The sequence below is a fragment of the Labeo rohita genome, chromosome 16, assembly GCF_022985175.1.
Source record: "Labeo rohita strain BAU-BD-2019 chromosome 16, IGBB_LRoh.1.0, whole genome shotgun sequence".
In the NCBI taxonomy this organism is placed as follows: Eukaryota; Metazoa; Chordata; class Actinopteri; order Cypriniformes; family Cyprinidae; genus Labeo; species Labeo rohita.
The window spans coordinates 7,371,260-7,389,071 of record NC_066884.1 but is presented as its reverse complement, the minus strand read 5'-3'; the positions used below and the strand labels follow the sequence as shown (position 1 = coordinate 7,389,071).

Here is a 17,812-nt window from a genome sequence, read left to right as displayed (position 1 = left end):
GTACAACCTCCAAACTATGAAACTGTCCAATCAGGGCCAGCGTGCAGTCACGTGACCCTCATGCAGCTCTTCATAGATTCAAGTGGAATTTTCCCCATGTTTCCTCCTAGCTTGATTTAGATTTCATCAGAACCAGAAGCGTAAAAACCACAAATGATTACAACACACAACTACTTGCAGTACTTGTTTGTACCATCACCAAAGTAAAAAAAACAAAGACAGTAAGAATTGTGATAAAGGCTTTAATATGCACAACACTCAAAGACATGACTAAAGAATTAGCAAAATATAATTTATAAGTATAAGTAGTTTGTTTATAAAAAGAAGACTAGGAAAACTCTTCAACTTCCTTCGACATCTCCTGGAAAATAAAAGAGAATACAAGTTAAGTAGGCAGATAAAGTTAATTACATTGCTTAATCACAGCTAGCATGTGTCAATAGTTAATAAGGCAGGTGGATGTATTCTAGAATCATCTAAATATACCTGTATAAGTGCAGTCTTGTCATAATCTTTCCTGTGTCTGTAAATGCTCTGGCATAGCAGAGCATACAGTTTTTCCAGCTGGTTAACCTCGTATCCCTCCGTCATTTCCACAACTTTCTGTAGAAGTTCCTGAATAGCCAAAAATACATTGCATGGGTCAAATTTATTGATTTTTCTTTTATGCCAAAAATCATTAAGGTATTAAGTAATAATCATGTTCCATGAAGACATTTTGTAAATTTCCTACCGTAAATATATCAAAACTTCATTTCTGATTAGTAATTACTAAGAACATCATTTGGACAACTTTAAAGGCGATTTTTTGCACCCTCAGATTCCAGATTTTCAAACGGTTGTACCTCAGCCAAATATTGTCCTATCCCAACATACACCATGGAAAATTTATTTATTTAGCTTTTAGATGATGTATAAATTTCAGTTTACAAAACTGAAACTTATGACCGGTTTTGTTGTCCAGGGTCACATATCTGGCTTACTTTCAGTTTGTTGTGGTCCACGATAAGAGGCATGTTTTTCTGCTCCAGGATCTTCATGGCAGCATCCACACTGATGAGGCTCTGCTGTTCAGCCTGCATCCTAAAACCTCTCGTCATCCGCCTCAGTCTGAACTCTGAAAATTGCATGCAAACTCAAGTACTGCTTCATGTTCATAGAAACACCACAACTGTTATATAATACTAAATGTTTTTTTGTGATTTACAAACCTGTTCCTGTGTTGTCCTCTGCACTTGGCTCTGTCCTCTTAGGTTCAGTGCTCTCTGATTCTTGGACATCATTTTGTCCATCAGTGGCATTATTCTGGACGGTCTCAACATTTATGACCTCTTCTACTGCAGAGGCAGTATTATCACCTTGTCCTTCATTAGAGATGTTGTTATTCTGTGCTACAGCAGTGGATTCTGTGGATCCCTCTGCACAAGCTTCAGTCTCCATTGACTCACATTCAACATCTTTCATCTTCTCTGGATCTTCACTCTCAGCCAGTTTTCCATCTTCCTCTTCATCCTCCTCTTCATCCCCTGATTCTGCTGTGTTAGGGTTGTCTTTAGAGTTCAGATTTGAGCAAGACTTCTTTCTGCGGATGAAGCCATTTCTCCATCTGTTCTTCCTCTTCTTTTTCATCTGTGAAGCTGTGGAAAGACAAAATATTTCATTCACAGCATGCATGAAAGAAAACCTACCAATCTGACTTAATGCCAAGAGTACTGGTTAAATATTCTAAGCCTATATACACTATCAGTCAAAACTTTTCAAGAATTTTTTTTAAGACATCTTTTCTGCTCACCAAGCCTGCATTTATTTGATCCAAAGTACATTAAAAACAGTCAAATGTTGAAATATTTTTACCATTTAAAATAACTGTTTTCTATTCGAATGTATTTTCAAATGTAATTTATTCCTGTGATTTCAAATTTGAATTTTTTAGCATCTTTACTCCAGTCACATGATCCTTCAGAAATCATTCTAACATTCTGATTTGCCACTCAAAAAAAACTATTTCATATTTTTATTATGTTGAAAACAGCTAAAACAACTTTATCAATTTAAAGCAATTTGCTAAATAAAAGTATTCATTTCTTTCCAAAAAATAAAAATAATAAAAAATTACACTGACTTCAAGCTTTTGAGCTTTTTTTTTAAATTTCAGATGAATGCTGATCTTTGGACCTTTCTATTCAATGAATTCTGAAAAAAAAAAAACTCAACTGTTTTAAATATTGATAATAATAATAATAATAATAAATGTTTCCTGGATAGAAAATTAGCATATTAGAATGATTTCTGAAGGATCATGTGACAATGAAGACTGGAGTAATGATGTTGAAAATGTAGCTTTGAAATCACAATAATAAATTACATTTTACAATATATTCAAAAAGAAAACAGTTATTTTAAATAGAAAAATTATTTCAAAATTTTACTGTTTTTGCTGTACTCTGAATCAAATAAATGCGAGAGAGAGAGACGTCTTTAAAACAAACAAACAAACAAACAAAAACATTTGACTAGTAGTGTAAGTCAATGCTAAAATTTTGTTAATATAAATCAAACAATAGTGACAAGAAAAAGACAAAACCACTCAAGTTACTTGGTCTTGGGTGGCAATGTAACCTTTTTTTTAAACCTGTGATATACTTTCAAGAATATGTGTTTTTAAAATGTATTATAATTATTTTAATTAAATTTTAATTATTTTTTATTTTTATTATAACTACTAATAATAGCATTTTAAATAAAATATTAATATTAACATTACATTAAAAATGGTGTGCAACCTTCAAGTATGTCCCAAAATGAAAAAATAAATAATAATAATCATCATCATCATCATCATCATCATACTACAATGCAAAAAGAAACAGGGGCAAATAATAATAATATTGTGGTTTTTTAAGAATCATGAAATGTCACTGATAATTTACTCAAAACTACAGATACAAAAAAACTCAAATTCTACCTCATGGATGGCAGTTTTGAGAAGCGCTACCACACTGATGTCAAGCAGTACAGCTCTGTTTGTTACCTGTATTAATTCCTGTTTGACGTAGTGACATCACTGATGGTGCTGGCACTGGTGTAGCATCTTTACTGGGTGTTGGATCACTTGTCTTCTGCTCCACCGTAGCGGACACCTTTGGCAGCACGTGGTAGTAAGCAGGAGTAAAACGTGATGAGGTGGAGCCTGAAGAAAAAAAAAAAAAAAAAAAGAAAAGAAAGAATTGTAAGTGATGGCAACAGTCTTACTCCAATCCATTTATGATCTAAAGTAGCATCATTGAAACCTCGTGTGATGCGAGACTCCTTGATCTCAGCACAGATCTTCTCAAAGTCCTCATCTAATTCATCTCTGATTATGGCATGCACAGTGTCCTTGAGAGCACAGGCACGGTGTCTGATGAGCCGATCTGTTACAAGCACAAACATTATAGTTACTGCATGCTACAGAAATCGCACTAATGTTATGCAATTACGCAAAACACACTTGGAAAGTCATAAAGGATAGTTGTCTCTGAAAACTGACTAGACATGCTAGCACAGTTAAATGCTGACAAACCCTTGAACACAAATTTGAGTACTCTTGCTGAACACAGTTAAATGGAAACTATAAAAAAAAATAACAATTTTATAATATTTTTAGTAGTTATTTACACTCACTAGCTCAAGGCTGAATTTAGTTGATCAAATATACAATAAAAACAGTAATATTGTGAAATATTATTACACTAAAACTGCCAGTAGGTGGTGGCAAGTCAATGTCTTAATGAGTGAATCATTTATTTAACCGATTCCTTCAAATGGATCATTGGCTCATTTGATTTGTTAAAAACCATAGATTTATTCAGTAAGAAAACACCACTGTGTCTTCCTCAGAAATGCGTAACAGTTCAGCTGTGGCTTTGTTTGGAACTACTTTGCAAAATTGAGCAAATCAAACAATGTTTATTCTACTCTTGTATAAAATCAACATCACTTTTGCAATTGTGCAGATATAGAACTCTCTTCTATAACTTACCTGAGGGGTCTCTGTCTGGGTTGTACTCAAGAGCATTCTGCCAAATCAGATCCACATCCTGCAGGTAAGCCGCCACAGTTTCATACTTGTGTAGATCAATTTTGGAGAGAACAGTGGACAGGTCCATAGGTTGTTTGATGACTGTAGTGTAATCGGGAACCTGTACCAAAAAAAACATACGACATCAGTGAGCACATGGCACTGGTTCACAAATATCAACAGCTGGAGAGTTAATACAGAAGGGCTGCGTGACTATAACTTTTGCCTTACCTCCTCTGTGTCCACAGGCTTTGTAAACGCCTTGAAGCGTTTGTCCTGTGCTAGTCGGTTGGTGACATCCCGCAGGAAGAGGCGGAGCTCCCGGAGTGTGTCCTCTTCCTGATCTTCTAGCTTCTGCATCTCCTGCTCAGAGAGCTGGCGGGGAGGCGGCGGAGGGGCCACTGGTAACACCTCCAGTGCCTGGAGGACTAAGATGAAGAAAATGGGAGTTATTACATGTGTGCATGAAAATAAGAATGTAAAAAACACTACAGAAAAAAAAAAAAAAAAAAAAAAAAAAAAAAAAAAAGCTCACCTGTTTCTCTCTTGGACACTGGTGCTTTAGCAGCTTGATTTAGGATTAGATCCTCAAAGAATCTGAGCCTCTCCTCCCGAGACGGAAGCGGGACATTGAACACCTCCCCATACTCGACATGGAAAAGGTCCTGCACCTTTAAACAGATAAATACACAAAAAGAAGTCATACAATAACTTCAAAATCACAAATGCCATTTAATTTACCAAACAAGCCCTGGACATGTGGTACCTCAGGATAGAGTGTGTCATGAGGAAAGCTGCATGTTGCGAGAAGGAGGCAAGGGTAGAATGAAGGGATGCCCTGCAGGAGACTAATGAATGTGGCCTTTAAAGTTGAGCTCACGGTGTCCCACCAGCGCTGGATGTGTGGAATATACAGAATGCTGGGGGCAGTTCTCCTCGCCTCACAGAAGACCTGATGTACAATACAGATTGATAGTCATTTAATAAAACAAATTTATCCATATATCATGATTTCTAGTATAAATTCTGAGTGTTCACCTGTGCACAGGCCTCCTCTGGGGTGGCTGAACTGACCCCATACAACACAGCAACGTCGAGTGTATAAACAGTGAACTTTTCCAGGGCGTGAAGGATAGCAGGAGCCAAGTGTGAGGTCTGACCAGAGCCTGATGTCCCACAAAGCAGCAGTCTGGGTCTGAATGAGGTGGGTTGCTGCAGGGCACTCCTGTAATACATGTAATGAAAGAAATGAAGCACAGCGATGACAGTGAAATCATGAGTGAAATTCTGTAGCTACTGCACATTTTCTCCAGCTTAGGACACCTAATGTAAAAAAAAAAGTTACAAAAACTAAATAGCAACTCAAAGATGTCTTCTAAGATACTATCTTTTTTCAGGCAAATCCTAGAATGCATTACAATAAAATTAATAATAATAATAATAATAATAATAATAATATTATTCAACAATAACTATTATCAACATTAATCAATGCGATAAATATAACAATAAACAAAATCATTGTTACAATTATTAGAATAATATTCTAACTTAAATTTCACTTTTATGTTTTTTTTTAACATGTAAAGGCATGATTAAGAAAAACTGTTACTGATGATAAACTAGATCTTGTGAACACCAAAAACTACTTCCTGTCATAAAACAAATTTGCGATTGCATCTTATCTCATAACAAGGCTTCCTGTGAACTCATATCTGTACACAATGAGTTAAATCATAAAAACAGTTCAGTCAAGAAAAGAGAAACTGTTTACATGAGACTGTATGTCACTCATGACTAACCTTTAAAAGGTGCACCAAGCAATTTTTGCCAAACGATGTTGATATTTGAAAGCACCAAAACAAACACGGCCATAGCCCAACATGACCTCACTCTTATTTTGATATCTCCGCCCCACATGTACGTACACATGTACGCTCTCTTCTCTCTGTCATTACAAGACACGCCCCTTACTGCTGATTGGCTACAAGTGTGTTTTGGGACTCACTGCAGTCTTGTTTTTCAATAATTGCTTAGTGCACCTTTAAATTGGAAAACAGTACATTATTTGCCATAATAAAACATTAGACTTTGTTCTTTATATTTCTTATGTTTCCCCATATGCACCAAGTCAGTAAAGAAGTCAGTTCATCACATTTCTAACCTGTTCAGATGAAGAGCAGATGCAGCTGGTCCAGTGTTCTTCTGGCCTTTATTAGTAATGCATACGGAGGACCCCTCATCTTCACTCTGTAGTAGATCCTCTAAGATGCCAGACGCACCCTCTAAAATAGAAAATATTTACTTGTGTTAATTATTCCTAAACAAAACATGAGTGGTGTCTGTCCATGCAAAACTCACTACCATGATATCAGGGTGTTACACTTTGGTTGCTACAGTGTTATGCATGTGTGTTCTGAGTGTACAAGCAATAAAAATAGTCTTTACCAGTATCTCTTTTTTTCTTGAGGCCCTGCTCTACATGAGGAAAGAGTCTCTGCAGCATCTCCATGGCGCTATTGAGGGCAAAGCTCAGCAGAGGTTCAATAACAGGCGTGAGTGCTTTAGCTGGAGACGCCACTGCCCTCTGTGAAGCTGGAACTATCTTCCTCATGGCTGAGAGAAAGTCCCGGCCACTCACGCTGATGGACTCCACATCCAGGAGGAGTTTCTGGGAGGATGCATAGATCTGGGGGTAGCGTCTACGCAAGGCACATAGAGCTGCTTCTGAACATATAGCTTTGATGTCTGCGCCGCAATAACCTGGAAGCACAAAGAGAGTTTTGACTATTGGTATACAATCAGGGATGATAGTGCAGTTAATTCTGACCAGGAACTGCCCACTTGGACAGTCTGAGGGCTCTGTACATGCCAGAATTGAGAGTACTAGAACAGCAGAAAGTTACATAACACTGCTACCTAAAACTCAAACACAGCAGGTCCTGGAGGTGTGTTGAAAAAGCACCAGCCTGTGTTGGCACAGAGAAAGCTGAGACAAAGGTAAGCTGTTATGTTAGCTGTTATAGTGGAACAGAAAGAGCTCTTACCAACACACTTGTCAGCCAACTCTTCAAGAAACACATCAGACAGCTGCGGGTCCCACTGCCTAGTATGAATCTTCAAAATATCTTTGCGAGCCTACAAATCAAAAACTGTAGGTTACTATAAAACCAAACAAAAGCTGCAGACAAAAATAAACGCTGAATAAGGCACTCCACAATATAGCTCCAAACTCCCACCTCTCTGTCTGGTAGGCTGAAGAGAAACTCTCTGTCGAATCGTCCAGGCCGTCTGAGTGCAGGATCGATTGAGTCCAGACGGTTAGTTGCTCCAATAACAACCACCTCACCACGGCTGTCTAGCCCATCCATGAGAGCCAACAGAGTTGACACGATGGAGCTTCAGACAACAAAAACAATTTAACAGTTTCATAACAGCACAGCAAGAAAAGATGAACCTAAAAAAAAATAAAAATGCAGACTAACATACCTGTGTATCTGGTCTTGCCGGCTGGACCGAACAGGTGCAATACCATCAATTTCATCAAAGAAAATAATTGATGGACGCATCTGGTACGCCTTCAAAATAAAAGACGCAGACAAATTAGGCATGCACGAATGACCTTTTTTTAAAATGCAATTTAATTTTAGTTTCATTTTGGGCAACCTGATCAAACAGAAGTCGGAGCTGTCTCTCAGACTCGCCGACCCATTTGCTGAGGCAGTCTGCTCCTTTTCTCATGAAGAACGCCACCTTCCTCTCACCTTGACTGCACTCGTTTGCTAGCGCTCGAGCTACTAAAGTCTTTCCTGTGCCGGGAGGGCCGTAGAACAGACAGCCTCTGAAAACACATAGCATTTAATCAACATACATTCTACAAAAGATGATATTCAGCATTACCTCTCTTTTTTGAGAGGTCATTCAAATAGTCATTTTAACATAAATGTTATATGGCTTTGCGCACCTTGGAGGCTGAATCTTAAACTTCTCAAAGACTTCAGGGTAGAGTAAAGGAAACACAACCATCTCCTTCAGTGCAGAGATGTGTTTGCCCAAACCTCCAATGCTGTCAAAGCGCACCTGCACATGGAAACCAAACAGTCAACCACAGGTCTCTACAACTTTTGAAGTACAGTTTGAATGGCCAATACATACTGTTTGGTCAATTTGCATTGGATCAACATCTGCAAGACTTGCTCCAATTTTAATCCTGTCCTTGTGGATTCCCAACAAATCCTCTTTCCGTAAATTCATAGGGAGGCATCTACAAAGGAAATGTATTAGCTTTCAAATATGAAAGGCTACAAAATCCACAGATAATGTCTAAGAAACAATTTTTTATAGAGCTGCAACAGATATAGATTCTTTATTGTGTGCAAAAAAACAACAAGTACAGGCACTGTATTTCAGAGCTATTTGATGTCAGGTTTGCTCTGCAAGACTTTGAACTTTGAAAGCATTGCATCTATGAAATAAATAGTTGTCACTAAAAGCTTTTACCTGTTTATTGACCTGCTTCGACTCTTACTTCTCCGCCTCTCAAATTTCTCTTCATCAGAAGAAGAGGACGAGGTGGAGTCACTACTGTGGATGGCATGTCTTCTCCTGAGATGAGGAAGATAAAAGCACATAAAGATTGTATTTTAAACTTTAAAAAACATTTATAGCATCAAAAAATATGCCACCACCACCTTTATCCCAATACCTCTACCTCTTTCCTAAACATCCTAATTTAAATGGGTCCAAACATTTGAGTAATAATTATGTTAGTGTGACATATCAAAGATTGTTGTGTTTTCTTTGAAAACTCCCACTTTAATCCCTTAGTCCACATCCACATGCAGATGTGCTAAAGAAAGGCTGCAAGAAAGCTCGGTCTTACCCATCACCCTCATTCCTGCTACAGCTACAGTACAAGAAACACACAAAGTTGAGTTTGAAAAACATGAGGGATTACAACACAGACACTACAGTGCAAAGCAGGAATGTGCATTACTAATACTCAACTATTCAAAGCTGGACGTTGGGTGAAAATGCAAGTTCTGTCTGCACTGTTTTTATTTTAACCATATATATTTAACAACTGCATTGTGTCTTTTGTGCAGATCCATTTTTGAAAAGTCCCTTTTAGGTCAAGACTCAAATTGATGCTTAATTATCCAAGACTTTGCACTTTCTTGAAAATTGGATTAAATTATGTTTGGTGAAAAGCATGTAAATAGTACTGACCTGGTGCCCCTCCTGTTGTTGTACAGACTCCTGGGACTAGAGGAACTAAATGTGTATCTTCGTCTAATTGGGGTGGAGTGACGCTTAAAAAATATGCTCTGCTTTTTCGGCTCTGTAATTATAAATTACATCAGAAAGAAAATAATGAAACAGAGCATGGAAACAGATCATCTAAGTACATTTCAATGCATGGTCTGTTTAATGTACTATAACGCCAACCTTCAAGAGGTGCCTGGTAACGCACAACAGCTTTTCTTTGTCGAAACTCATAGCGCTTTCCATTGTCTTCCTCATCTTCATCCTCATCATCATCTCCCTCATCATTTTCCTCTTCCTCACCTTCTCCATCCTCCTCCTCCTCCTCCTCCTCTTCCTCTTGATCACTATATTCTGGAAAATAAATACAGGTTTGTTTACAGTCCCAAATATACATTTGTTTTGTTGTGGGGCTAATTAAGGATCAGTTCACTTCCAGAATAAACATTTCCTGATAATTACTCACCCACCCTCCAAGGATGTTCATGTCTTTCTTTCTTCAGGCAAAAGAAATTAAGGTTTTTGAGGATTTTTTTCTCAACATAGTGGACGAGCATTTGTGGTTAAAAAGTATATACTTTTTTTTATTATTATTATTATTTTTTTTTAAGAAAATGACCGATCATTTCGGTAGATAAGACCCTTACACCTCAGCTAGGATCACGTAGAGCCCTTTGAAGCTGCACTGAAACTGCAATTTGGACCTTCAACCCACTGGACACCATTGAAGTCCACTTGGAATGTTTTCCTTAAAAAAAACTTTAATTTCTTTTCGAGTGAAGAATGAAAGACAAGAACATTTTGGATGACATGGGGGTGAGTATATTATCAGAAAATTCTTATTCTCAAACTAATCCTTTAAGATAAAGGTGCAGTAAACACTGGTTCAGAGATAATGAGTTTCTGATTCACAATCATTACCATTCTCCTGGTTGTCTGAACTCTCTTCTTGTCCTCTTACTGAAGGTTTTGTGATTCTCTTCCTTTTTGTCCCAGGGTAAATTCTCAAATTCTAAAAAGAAACACAAATACAGTTGAGAGAAGTTCTGACTGGTCACAACAGTACTGGAGGAGTCAATGGCGCACCTCTTCCTCACTGTCTCTGCTCCTCAGTCTCCGACGCATCTTCTGCATGTCATCCATCTTCTGAAGTACAGCTTCTGCAGTGCTAAAATAGACAAAAACAGCCACTGAGAGCCAAAAACCATGGAAATATCCACACACAAAGCCCATCCAAGTCTGAATATAAAGGCATATTTTAACTTATCAATAAATGTCTGACATAAATTAATCACTGTCTTTATAAAAACAGAAATATAAAAGTGCGCTTTACTTTGTAATGAGCCTGTCATAGAGAACTGACTGGTTCCTGGCGTTAAGCTTATATCGTGTGATTCTGGAGCTACGTCTCACAGCGCTGTCTTCTTCCCGCCTTTGAATCCGAGCACGGAGGTTTCGAGAAGTGGGAGTCGACTCCATCTCATCTGCAAAAAGTGGATTCATTTTTAATGCTACAAATCAACAAAACTGCTGTCTGATGTTTATGAAACGTGACCCTGGACCACAAAACCAGTCATAAGTCGCACAGGTATATTTGTAGCAATAGCCAACAAATCGTATGGGTCAAAATTATCCTTTTATAGCAAAAATCATTAGGACATTAAATAAAGATCATGTTCCACAAAGTTATTTTGTAAATTTCCTACCATAAATATATCACAACTTAATTTTTGATTAGTAATATGCATTGCTAAAGACTTTCTAATAACAATATTCTCAATATTTTGATTTTTTTATCAATATGTTATTTAATCTTGGCCAAATATTGTCCTATCCTAACAAACCATACATCAATGGAAAACTTCTTTATTCAGCTCATGCATAATTTTCATTTTAAAAAAAAATTGACCCTTAAGACTGGTTTTGTGGTCCATGTTCACAAATACTCTGATGTGCCCACCTGTGTGCTCATCTGCCGACCTCTCTCCCTCCGCCTGAAATCTTGGAGATTTTCTATAAATATTAATAGAAGAGTAAATAATCTACTAAATATAGCACAACAGCACATTAAGGATTAAACAAATATAAGAGGAACCAGGAAACAATGAAGACACACCCACCTTAAATGCTTCCCACTTTTCTCATCTTTTGGAGGAGATGTGCTAGTTTGTCCATTCATATCAGCAAAAGTGATATGTCTTCCTCTTTGAGTTCGGCTCCTCATGTTGTTTTCCTCCTTTACAGTCAAAAATCCCTAAAAATTATCATATGCACACATCATAGCAGTGTCTCACAAGCTATAGTCAATATAAAACTACTTTAAACAGCATTTCTTCTAACTATATTTGCAGGACCTCACATTATATAAGAGATTACACGGATTTTATGTACATTTCAAAAGCGCCACAATAAAAGTGCATTCTTATTCTGACATGCCAATTACCCATCTACAGAAACGCACATCGCATTATTGAATCATAAAATCCTCCTACAGTGATACTCTATGTAACATCATATAACACATCAACTTATTTTTGTTTTCAAACAGTAAACGTTGCGCGCTCACGAAGTTCACTCAAGCATCTCGCGCTCTTTTAACCGCCAACTTTGTTTCGCTAAAGCGAATGTTTTAACTGTACGTAAACAAACAAAATGACTAACACATTAGCACTTATAAAGAAGAGTTATTAACTCACATTAGCAGGACTGTCCTCGGCGCTTGTTAAACTGTCATCATGGGCCTTTTTCAGCCGCGCGGACTTTCGCTGAGGCGGGTTCAGAGAGAGAAACTCTGAACTGGAGTCCATATCACCGTTACTGCGTAACATCACCATTTTAACGAGCCTTTTAAGACCCTCAGATCAATCGCTGTCAAACTCACCTCAAAAAGTTTTTGTCAAGATTTTAATGCGCCCAGTACTTTGTACGATAACACATCGTTTTCAAAACGTACTCCGCTCCTCCTTGATTTCTGGCGCCACAAACGTCACTTTCAGTCAAATGACACAACACATAATACGAGTGTGCTGGCGAGACACAAACTAGAGCCTTTTAAGCGAATCCCCACACTAAAAACAAGCGATTTGTTTTAAATATAAATGTGTTATTTAAATGCATATGATTAAACTATAAATCAGAAGTCGCTGGAGCTTTCACTGACAAAAACTTGGGGGCTTTTATCCAGACAAGTATGCGATTTAGCGTAGGAATACTAATGAGAAGGAGTACCGGCTCATTTTTGGCGCGCCGTAAGTGACGCGGCGCTCAAGATTCTGATTGGCTGATGCAGGCCAAACCTACTCATGAGCTTGTTTTTGGACGCTCAAACACACAAGAAAGATATCTTGGACGATATACATTTATTTTTAACTATATTCCACTTTTATGCAGTTTGCTCAAATCTATAACACTTAATAAATGGAAACAGTCAAAAGGATTTCAAAAGACTTGTTTATTTTTTCCTTCAGTAAGAAAGAAAAGCAAAATATAAACATTACAACTTTCACTTATTTCTCTGCCATTGCTCACACTTATGTATAAGTACTAATGAAGTTGCACTAATGAAGACAAGACAATCAGTGCTCAATCTACAACCTGAAAACGTGATTTAGGCAATGGCGGCTAGATAGTCTTTCACCTCCGCTGGGGTCAGTCGCCTAAATCCTGCTTCATTGCAGATTCCCACCTCAATGTTGTCTTCAGTCATTTGGCCTTCAAAGCTTTCCTGTAACAAAAGTAGTCATAGATAACTTTGATGTTTGACATTTATCACATGCAAATAGAATCTAAAATAAATATTTAGCTAGTGAATTTGAGGCTTTGGCAAGTAAATAAAACACCACGCTTTGTGACAGTTACAGTTTCAGTAAGATACTGCACAAATGCACAAAAAACAGCTAGATAAGGATATTAAGATATCTTAAGACAGCTAAAGATAAGATATTAAATTGGTATTGGGAAACATTTTTTAAATAATGCAACAGATGAGTAATCTTGGATCTTGCATAAAAACAATAATAGTGTCTAATACATGACTACAATTAACGGACTTTAGCAAATGTAGCTGGGTTGTAAATCATTACCTTAAGAGTCAGAATAGCAGTGTGAATCGCATCTTCCAGTTCCAGATCCTCGTTGTATCTAAAACAGGAAAATGAAACAAATGAGATGTCTTATTTAGGAAAACTAAAAAGGTCTTATGCTTTCAGTTATTAACTTTTATACCTTTTTTCAAGGAATGTTTTCCCATTCACATAGTTTTTCCCCATCGCTGTGGCTTTCCATGCAAAGTATGCTCCCTTAAATAAAAACAAAAGTCCAGCTTATTTTTCTTATACAGTGCATAGTAAAGAGCTTACATTTTACGAGACAATTATTTCTAGTTTAAACTTACAGATTACACTAATACAGAAAAGCGTAATAGCATACCGAGGGGTCCGACTGGAAAAGATATGGACGGTCTTCATCCCAGCCAGCAATCAGAAGTGACACCCCAAATGGCCGAACACCTCTTTGTCAAAACAATAACATGACACAAAATCTGCATGTTATGCCACTGTCACTTTAGTAGATGCATATTGTTTTAAATTTTGCAAAACAGCTGTTTGTGGGGTAATTTCCACAACAAATTTAACAGTGGTTAACTGTGCAATGGAGACATATCACACATACCCTGACTGTGTGTATTCCTGCATAACAGAAGCCACCCTCTGAACAAGCTGGCCTGTTGGAATCGGCTCCTGATAGACCAGAAAGTACTGCTGAGCCAGCTTTCGTGCCCTTCGCACCAGAACCCTGCAGATATGATCAAAACCCATTACAAGAAAACTCTTATTGAGCATGTTACCTTTGCTATATAATCCCACGATTCTATTATAAGCACAACAATATGAAAAATCAGACATTTTATGGAATAGGTGTTTTTTAACTGAAAATGGGCTCAGCCACAGGCCATCTAACGCAGATCAGATTCTTTCTTTATTGGAGCAGATTTGGAGAAATTTAGCATTACATCATATGTTCACCAAAGAATTCTCTGTAGTGAATGGGTGCCGTCAGAATGAGACTCTAAACAGTTGATAAAAACATCACAATAATCCACAAGTAATCCACACAGTCCATCAATTAATGTCTTGAAAATCAAAAAGTTGTATGTTTATATAAAACAAATCCATCAAGATTTCAGCTAATATACATAGTCCATAAATCATAATATTGTTTTCTACAGTTAAAAAGTAATCTTGTATGAATCAGTAGAGAACTATGCACAGATCAATCTAGAGTCTAACAGTCTAAAGCAGTATTTTAATGTGAGAAGACAACAGGGGATGGACTTTTTCACTACAGGAAGTGTTATTATGGATTATGAATTTTAGCTATAAGGGTTTAAATTTAAAACATCTTAATAATGGAAGCGTTTCCTACATACATGCAGCTTTGCGGTTTACAAAATGTTAATTGATGCACCAGAGTTGTGTGGACTACTTGTGGATTATAGTGATGTGTTTATCAGCAGTTTTGGACTCATTCACTTCAGAGAATCCATTGCTGAGCAAGTGACGTAATGCTAAATTTGTACAAATCTGATGAAGGAACAAACACATTTGCATCTTGGATGACCTCATAACGAGTGCATTTTCATTTTTGGGTGAAATATTCCTTATTAAATTAATAAATAAATAAATATTAAAACAATATTAGGAGTCATTATTATATAGCATTTGGTCGTGCAGGCTCCAAATCCATACCTGTAGTCTGGACCCATGCCACTGTAGACCATACCAATGTGTTTGGTTATGGGCTCTACTTTGTGAACACTTTGCTCATCATACAGTATAGATTTCTGCTTCTTTTCTGTAGCCAAAACAACGCCATTTGAAGCTGTGAAAAAGAAATGAGGATGAAATGAAAGTTAAAGTGGCTTGTCATACAAACACAGTTCACAAAGCTAAGCACATACTAAAACCATCAAGTTTATAATTAATGAAAACAGACATGATAAATAAATAAAAGAATATTACTAACCTTTTATTCCAACTGAAGGAGCACCAGCTGCTACAGCTGCCAGAGCATACTCAATCTGGACCAACTTCCCTGAGGGGCTGAAAAGAAAAAAAAAGGAAAAAGTTGTTTTGACATGTTGACTAAGATTAACTTTTGTATATAAAAAAAATATATAAAAAACTTTGTGTTGCATTGTTACCTTACCCATTTACAGATTTAAAATACACAAATGAGGCACACTCTTCTAAAATTTCCAAAACGTGCATTTTATGTAAAAATGCTACAGTCCTCATGAAAATGTTATACTTTTACATTGTCACAAAAATGCACTGTTTTAGTTGTACTTTATCATAATAACTAAAAACAGTACTGATAACCATAAACTATATCCCCAAGTGCTTTCAGGAGTCACTTACAAGAATAGCTTCCCATGATACACTGAAAGTGAAAGTAAAATCAACAAGTTCCAATCACAAAGACAAAACTGAGCCCAGTCTGTCTTTAAACACCCATGAGAGTGTTGAATTTGTTGCTTTGGGATTCATTATGTGTTTAGTTCACTCTGCTCATGTATGTTGATGCACATGAATGAAAGATTCACTGCATCACAGACACAGTGACTCTGCATCAGCGCCCGGATAATGATTTAACGCCTCTGATTGACGGAGCGCTCTCCACAAACATCGACTTCGCGATTCGCTAAAACACACACTCGTTTGATCTCTTATGAACACTTGGATATAATAAAATCAGGACGTTTATTACCTGAAAGTGGTGAGGGAGAAACTGTACCCTCTTTCTGCCATGGCTGTGTCTGACTGTTGGGGAAGTGACGTAACGCGCTTAATTGATCTGATTGGTTGAAAGATTTTAATGAATTATGGGTATTGCGTCCTGGGACAAGTTTAAAATCACATTAGATGTCAAGTTTTATTTTACCCTCCATTAAATAAAACCATATAAGAATATAAGATATTTGTTGGTATAATATTTTTATTTTGAACATATTTCGCCTTCACCCGCTTAGAATGAAGGAGAATTTTTCTAACGCTGTACTACAAATCCCAGAATGCACGGGTGCGGAACAACGCGCAGGCGCAGTAGGTCTTTTGGAGCTGTGACCGTGAGGATGTTAGGACTGTACATGTTGTATTAAACTAAAATAAAATACCACACATAATGTCGTTATCGGGTTTGCTTCAGTTTGTCGGACGTTCTCTGCAGCGTCTCGAACTCCGTTTAGCGCAAGCAGCGGGATTTGACAGCTTCGGTGAGTGCATTTGCTGTAATGTCATGTGTTACACACTCCTCCACTCGTGTCATTATACACTTACATCACATTTAAGCTTAATTTAATATCATTTTACATTTTTTCCCTTCTGTCTGACAATTCCTTTGTGATATTAAATATAGAGTTTGTTTTGAAAGTCATTATCTCTGGTAAGGCAAGGACTCTAGGAGATGCATGGCAATCTTTTGTGTTTTTAAGGTCGAATAGAGCAAAAAGCCTTTAATCGGAATTAAATGTTGCGGTGTTTTTTTTCTTTCTTGAGATATATAATATTTACTTAATTTATATAGCTAATTAGGCCGAATGTTATTAAAAATATACGGAATATGTATTTATTTTAAAGGAAAATGTGGATTGATAAGTATCAGCTTCTTTTATTTTAGTGTATGTTTAAAAACAAAACAAAACAAACAAAAATAAACAAATAAATAAATAAATATATATATCTCAAATAGATATTTTTAATTATTAATATCACTTTGAAGTCGAATTGATCTAAATGGAGAGTGATTGGATTAAAGTATATAAAGTATATAAAGCTGTTTTAAAAAATTATTTGAGTAGCTAAATTGATTATTATTTTATTCATCTATCACATAAAACTCCATGAGGTCCAGCTCTAGTAGTACATAGCTAGAGATGCTACTTATCCACAATACTATATAAAATGATATAAGATCAATAAATGTATTTAAAATGTGAAGAAATATGTGATAAGATACAGACCATATTGTGCATAATAAGAGTTAGCATGGCTAATTAAAAGATCAATTATTATTATCATACACCTATTGTGAAGGGTTTTGAGGTCAAATACAGAAAAGAGTTGAAATGAAAGTTAAAAATAATTAGGTTGAATAGAACAAAAAGTCTCTTGGATCATAATGAAATATTTCTAATGTGTTAAAATATACATTTTGTGTTATATTTTTTACTGTTTCATATTTACTTAATTTATATTGCAGTCCAGGCAGCATGTTATTGAAATCTATAGAATATGGATTGATAATTATTAGCTTGTTTTGTTTTATAGTTGATTATTTAAAAAGCATTTTATTAGTTTCGTAATTATCTTAAAAATATTAAATATATATATATCTCACCTGAAGTCAAATCTATGCATTTTATTATTTTTAATAATTATTATTATTTATCTCTAAATAATAATAAATAATAAATGGACTGTGATTGGG

The 17,812-nt window shown here is 36.4% G+C and overlaps 3 protein-coding genes across 7 annotated transcripts in view; 1 reads left to right on the top strand and 2 right to left on the bottom strand.

Moving 5' to 3' along the window:
• Positions 1-226: 226 nt before the first annotated feature.
• On the bottom strand, positions 227-12,411 carry LOC127178947 (ATPase family AAA domain-containing protein 2-like). 5 transcript variants are annotated; one of them, XM_051132145.1, is made up of 30 exons: positions 12,207-12,410; positions 12,022-12,090; positions 11,446-11,579; positions 11,286-11,338; positions 10,659-10,809; positions 10,412-10,493; positions 10,247-10,337; positions 9,509-9,679; positions 9,290-9,401; positions 8,943-8,966; positions 8,561-8,665; positions 8,216-8,324; positions 8,025-8,140; positions 7,727-7,901; positions 7,550-7,638; positions 7,300-7,459; positions 7,108-7,198; positions 6,509-6,823; positions 6,225-6,345; positions 5,099-5,285; positions 4,827-5,012; positions 4,596-4,731; positions 4,292-4,488; positions 4,022-4,181; positions 3,291-3,413; positions 3,032-3,190; positions 1,212-1,637; positions 984-1,117; positions 487-615; positions 227-361 (listed from the first exon to the last, which is right to left on the bottom strand). In XM_051132145.1, exons 3-30 carry the CDS (start codon positions 11,547-11,549, stop codon positions 329-331), a joined length of 3,939 nt encoding a protein of 1,312 aa, XP_050988102.1. In that variant the 5' UTR covers positions 11,550-11,579; positions 12,022-12,090; positions 12,207-12,410; the 3' UTR covers positions 227-328. The 5 variants fall into 5 exon arrangements, with proteins under 5 accessions (XP_050988102.1, XP_050988103.1, XP_050988099.1 ...); XM_051132146.1 differs by having other exon boundaries at positions 11,446-11,561; XM_051132142.1 differs by having other exon boundaries at positions 11,446-11,561; positions 12,022-12,411.
• A 346-nt stretch (positions 12,412-12,757) lies between these two features.
• On the bottom strand, positions 12,758-16,175 carry psma2a (proteasome 20S subunit alpha 2a). Its single transcript, XM_051130447.1, has 8 exons — positions 16,094-16,175; positions 15,350-15,426; positions 15,073-15,205; positions 13,997-14,119; positions 13,754-13,835; positions 13,550-13,623; positions 13,408-13,465; positions 12,758-13,049 (listed from the first exon to the last, which is right to left on the bottom strand). Exons 1-8 carry the CDS (start codon positions 16,132-16,134, stop codon positions 12,933-12,935), a joined length of 705 nt encoding a protein of 234 aa, XP_050986404.1. The 5' UTR covers positions 16,135-16,175; the 3' UTR covers positions 12,758-12,932.
• A 243-nt stretch (positions 16,176-16,418) lies between these two features.
• mrpl32 (mitochondrial ribosomal protein L32) overlaps positions 16,419-17,812 on the top strand; it is a 2,045-nt gene continuing 651 nt past the window's right edge. The window contains exon 1 of the mRNA XM_051131696.1: positions 16,419-16,598. Within this exon, the coding sequence (XP_050987653.1) occupies positions 16,508-16,598 (91 nt within the window). The 5' untranslated portion in view covers positions 16,419-16,507. The remainder of the gene's footprint in view (positions 16,599-17,812) is intronic.